The following is a 5047-nucleotide window of genomic DNA, read 5'->3' on the forward strand; positions in this document are numbered from 1 at the left end:
GGCTGGGGGGCCGTCCCGCCCCCAAGGGCAGGCTCTGAGCCCCGGCCCCGCCCCGGCCTCTGGGGTGTGGGCTCTGGCTCCGGCTCATCTGTGCTCCCTGTGCTAGCGAACCCGCGAGGGCGCCGGCTCCCGCAGCCAGGGTGAGGAGGCCGGGGAGGGGGCGCCGCAGAGGTCCCGGCCCCGGAAATCGGGCGGGGACGGGAATGGGCTGGGGTTGCTGGGCTTTCTGACTCAACCACACGCCCAGATTTAGGCTTTTCTCTCCCGGGCGGGACCGCGTAACTTCCTCCTTCCCGCCTGGACCCTCTCTCCCTTCTGGTCTGGCCTGGCTTGAGCCCCGCGGGACCTCTTAACCACCCTGGACTCCTTCCCCAGGTTTCTGCGATACCCCAGTTCCTGGCCATCCGGGCCTGTCTGGGTGTTCCCCCGGGACCTGAATAAGGGACGAGGGGCGGGGCTGAAGGGTTCTGGATGAAGGGCCTGAGCAGGAAGGGATGGAGGTTACTCGAGGGTTGGTGGGGCGAGTCAGATCAATGGGTCTGTAATCAGAGAAAGGTTGGGAGTCAGCCAGAGGTAGATGAGTGGAAAAGATGAGGACCATGGAGCTTAGGATGGGGACCAGATTCTGAAGGTCACGTCACTTTGCTGAGGCCTCCTCATATTCCTAGGATGACAGCGACCCTGGAGAGCCCCTTCCCTTCTGGGGACGACCTGGACTCCAGCCAGTTACATATGGAGCCGGATGAGGTGGACACTCTGAGGGAGGGAGAGGACCCAGGTACACAGGGAGTATGAGCCTGAGGGAGGGGAGGTCTGGGTGCTGGGGCCTCTTGGATTCTATACCCTTGGCCTTTTTTTTTCTTCCCAGCTGACCGAATGCATCCCTTTCTGGCTATCTACGACCTTCAGCCTCTGAAAGTACACCCTTTGGTGTTCGCCCCTGGGGTCCCTGTCATAGCCCAGGTGGTGGGCACTGAAAGATACACCAGTGGATCCAAGGTGGCTGGGCTGGCACCTGGGAGGGGCTTAGAGGGAATCCTGGCCAGACTGGGGGACTGGGACCCAATCAGGGGACATGGATTCAGTTTCTCACACCCCCAGATAGGAACCTGCACTCTGTATTCTGTCCGCTTGACTCATGGTGACTTTACATGGACAACCAAGAAGAAGTTCCGTCATTTCCAAGAGTTGCATCGGGACCTCCTGAGACACAAAGTCTTGATGAGTCTTCTACCTCTGGCTCGGTGAGGGGGACCACACTGCTTCCTGTGAAGGGCAAGTGCCCCTTTCCTGTGACAGATATCACTTTTCTGCCTGTTTCACCCCCAGTTATAACCTTTCTTCTTCCCCCCAACTCTGGCTGGTGGGCCCCCTCCCCTGACCTGGTTACCAGGAAACTTTCTCTGCTCAGCTCTCCCTCTCCATGGTTCTATGCCAATATCTCAGCTGGGCTGAATGCCCAAAATACCCTTGGCAGCCTTTCCCTTCTCTTGTCTCCATTCCCAGGGTAGGGAGCCTTCCTTCTGCCAGCATCTAGGCCTTCTCCCCTCCTCCAAGACCCCTCCTTCACTGTCTAGGCACCAAGCCTTGCAACTCTTACCTGAGCCTCACCCCACCCCTTCCACAGCTTTGCTGTTGCCCATTCTCCAGGCCGAGAGGCAGCCAACAGAGAGATGCCCTCTCTACCCCGAGCAGGTCCTGAGGGCTCCACCAGACATGCAGCCAGCAAACAGGTGCGAGCAGACACGAGGTCCTCTGGAAAGGTATGCAGTGTGCAAAGGTCTCTGGTCTCATCTGTCTCTCTCTCTGTCATCCTTACTTTAGAAGTACCTGGAGAATTACCTCAATCATCTCCTGACCATGTCTTTCTATCGCAACTACCATGCTATGGTAAGGTCCAAAGACTGGATGCCTGGGTCCTTTGAGGTGGAGCAGGATAATTAGACCCCCAGGAGGCAGGGGGTGTTCTAACTCAGAATCACTTATTATAGTTTGAGGGGTTGAAAGTCAGGCCTTCCCTCCAAGCTTTTGTTTTCCTCTGCAGACAGAGTTCCTGGAAGTCAGCCAGCTCTCTTTTATCCCAGACCTGGGCTCCAAAGGACTGTGAGTGTATGGACCCCTCACCTAGCCATCTGCACACATCCCTATCCCTGCCTGAGAACAAGGCAGGCAATGCAGGGTAGGCTAGAGTCTGGAGTCCCCACCCAGCATCTATCTCTCTTTTCCTGATGTTCCTGCAGGGAAGGGGTAATCCGGAAGCGCTCCGGTGGTCACCATGTTCCTGGCTTCACCTGTTGTGGCCGAGACCAAGTTTGCTACCGCTGGTCCAAGAGGTGAGGGCTCAGGCTAAGCAGCCAGACAGTGGATACAGGTGAGAAGGGAGATTGGGAGGGCAGGGAAGAAAGCACAGAGCCCTTCCTGCTCCAGGTGGCTGGTGGTGAAAGACTCCTTCCTGTTGTACATGCGCCTGGAGACTGGTGCCATCTCATTTGTTCAGCTCTTTGACCCTGGCTTCGAGGTGCAGGTGGGGAAAAGGAGAACAGAGGCACGGTATGGGGTGCGGATCGATACCTCCCATAGGTAAGAGCTCCCTGGTGTGAGAGTCAACTGGTGAGTGGAGAATAGCTCATGGCCCTGAATTGAGTTTAGCAGAAAACATCACAGGAGAGGAAGGCTTTTCTACCCCCACCCTCAGGATCCACTACAGTTTTAAAGCAGGGAACAAGTTCAGCCAGATGCTTGGTATGCTCTTAAAGTCAGGACCAAAGGACATGGGGATTAGTACAAGCCTGGAGGAAGGGCTCCCAATGTAAAAGACGAGGAATGGCATTCATTCATTTATTCATTCAACAAATCTAATTGCCTGATACAGTGCTAGTTGCTGAGGACACAACTGTGAGTAAGGTAGGTGTATGCCCTGTGTCTATGGAGTTATGATTAGGGGCAAGGAAGGAAGTGGGGATAAGTAATAACCAGTTCCGAGCACAGAGGTGGAGGCCTGTACTCCCAGCAACTCAGGAAGCTGAAGCAAGAGGATCCCAAATTTGAGACCAGCCTCAGCAACTTAGTGAGGCCCTGTCTCAAAATAAAATATAAAAAAGGTCTGGGGATATGGCTCAGTGGTAAAGTGCCTCTGGGTTCAGTCCCAGTCCCCCCACCTCCTACACCCCCCCCAAAAAAAGAAAGGAAAAATAAAGAAAAGTAACAGCCAAAGCTGGGAAGTCTCTGGGCGAGACCATAGGTGGTTCATCTCATTGTTTCTGTCCAGGTCCTTGATTCTCAAGTGCAGCAGCTACCGGCAGGCACGGTGGTGGGGCCAGGAGATCACTGAGCTGGCACAGGGCCCAGGCAAAGACTTCCTACAGCTGCACCGGCATGACAGCTATGCCCCACCCAGGCCTGGGACCCTAGCCCGGTGGTGAGACACTGAAATCCCTCTGAGCTTGTGTGTGGCTTTCTTGACCCCCTTGGTCTTCTCTGAGTTCTTGACCCTCTCTTTTATCTGCTCTGACACCCTCTGATTCCAATGCCTACTTTGATTCCTCCAATCTCCCAGATTGCTTTAACCACACTGATTGATGCTGCTGACCTCCCCTCCTTCCTAACTGCTGACCTCTTAGGAACTCTTTAATCTCTCTGATTTTGTTTGTTTTCTTTCTATCGTTTATTACTTTCTTTCTTTCTTTTTCTTTTCATACTAGAGATTGAACCTAGGGGTGCTTTACCACTGAGCTATATCCCCAGTCCAATTTATTTTTTATTTTGAGACAAATCTTGCTAAGTTGCTTAGGGCCTCACTAAGTTGCTGAGGCTGGCCTCAAACTTGAGATCCTCCTGCCTCAGCTTTCTGAGTTGCTGGGATTACAGGCCTGAACACCCACACCCAGCTGAACCCTCTCTGTTTGTGATCTCCTCAAATCTCTCTGATTTATTCCTTCATTTATTAAGCATTTTCTAAGTACTACTATATGCCCATCCAGTGGTGGCAATGATACAGGCTTCTTTGGTTTAGGGAAGTAGGTGATCTAATAATAAAACAATGTGAACTTGCTGTAAGCATGATAGATAGTGTAAGGAGCCCAGAGGGGGAGCATCTGCCACGGCAATGGAATGTCAGAACCAACTTCCAGAAGGGATAATACTGAGGTTTGCTTTAGCAAGATAAAGAAAATGGAGAAGGGCAGTCCAGGCAAAGAATGTAGAAATAGCTTGACATGTTTGGGAACCGTGAAGACTGATTATTACTGCAGAGAGGAACAGTCAGAGAAGAGCCTAGGAGTCAGTAGCACTTGATCTTGCAGGGTCAGTGTGCTAAGCCAAGAGGTCAGACTTTACCACAGGCAGAGGGGAGTGGTGGAATGAATTTTTTCTTGGAGGTAGTGTTGAGATTAAAAAAAAAAAAAAATACAAGAACTAACAATAGCTACCACTACATAGCATTTCCTTTGTTCCACAAACTAATTGTTTTATATGCATTAACCTTTGGATCCTCACAACTCTGTGAAGTAGGTGCAGCTGTCTCTCTTTTGTAGATGAGAAAACTGGGGCAAGGAGATGTTAGGTAATTTACCCAAGGTCACACTCATTGTGAACACTTGAACTGGGACTCAAATGTGGGAAGACGGGGTCAAGACTGCTCTTTACCACCATCCTAGACTGTTAGTTATTAAACGTCAAGGGGTAGGGCTGAGATGTAGCTCAGTGGTAGAGTGTTTGCCTAGCATGCATGAGGCACTGGGTTTGATCCTCAGGGCCACATAAAAATAAATAAATAAAGCAAAGGTATTGTGTCCATCTACAACTTAAAAAAAAAAAAAAGTCAAGGGCTAGCCCAGAGCAGTAACACATGCCTTCTGAATTCCAGCCACTTGGGAGGCTAAGGCAGGAGGATCTTGAGTTAAAAGCCAGCTTTGGCAATTTTGCAAGGCGCTAAGCAATTCATTAAGACCCTGTTTCCAAATAAAATACAAAAAGGGCTGGGGATGTGGCTCAGTGATTAAGTACCCCTAAGTTTGATCCCTGGTACTAAAAAAAAAAAAAAAAAAAG

At 51.3% G+C, this 5047-nt stretch overlaps 1 protein-coding gene across 6 annotated transcripts in view; it reads left to right on the forward strand.

Moving 5' to 3' along the window:
• The window catches only part of Pld2 (phospholipase D2), a 13616-nt gene that overhangs the window by 163 nt on the left and 8406 nt on the right, over nt 1-5047 (forward strand). For 2 of the 6 annotated variants that reach the window (XM_015505997.2, XM_048798335.1), the window contains exons 1-10: nt 7-140; nt 669-778; nt 869-999; nt 1102-1244; nt 1628-1733; nt 1825-1890; nt 2045-2103; nt 2241-2333; nt 2428-2580; nt 3269-3418. In XM_015505997.2, the coding sequence (XP_015361483.1) occupies nt 670-778; nt 869-999; nt 1102-1244; nt 1628-1733; nt 1825-1890; nt 2045-2103; nt 2241-2333; nt 2428-2580; nt 3269-3418 (1010 nt within the window). In that variant the 5' untranslated portion in view covers nt 7-140; nt 669. Of the gene's footprint in view, nt 1-6; nt 141-221; nt 376-668; nt 779-862; nt 1000-1101; nt 1245-1627; nt 1734-1824; nt 1891-2044; nt 2104-2240; nt 2334-2427; nt 2581-3268; nt 3419-5047 lie in introns of those variants that run through there. The other 4 variants (XM_015505999.2, XM_048798334.1, XM_048798336.1 and 1 more) reach the window with 4 other exon arrangements.

This window comes from Marmota marmota, unplaced genomic scaffold, assembly GCF_001458135.2.
Source record: "Marmota marmota marmota unplaced genomic scaffold, marMar, whole genome shotgun sequence".
In the NCBI taxonomy this organism is placed as follows: Eukaryota; Metazoa; Chordata; class Mammalia; order Rodentia; family Sciuridae; genus Marmota; species Marmota marmota.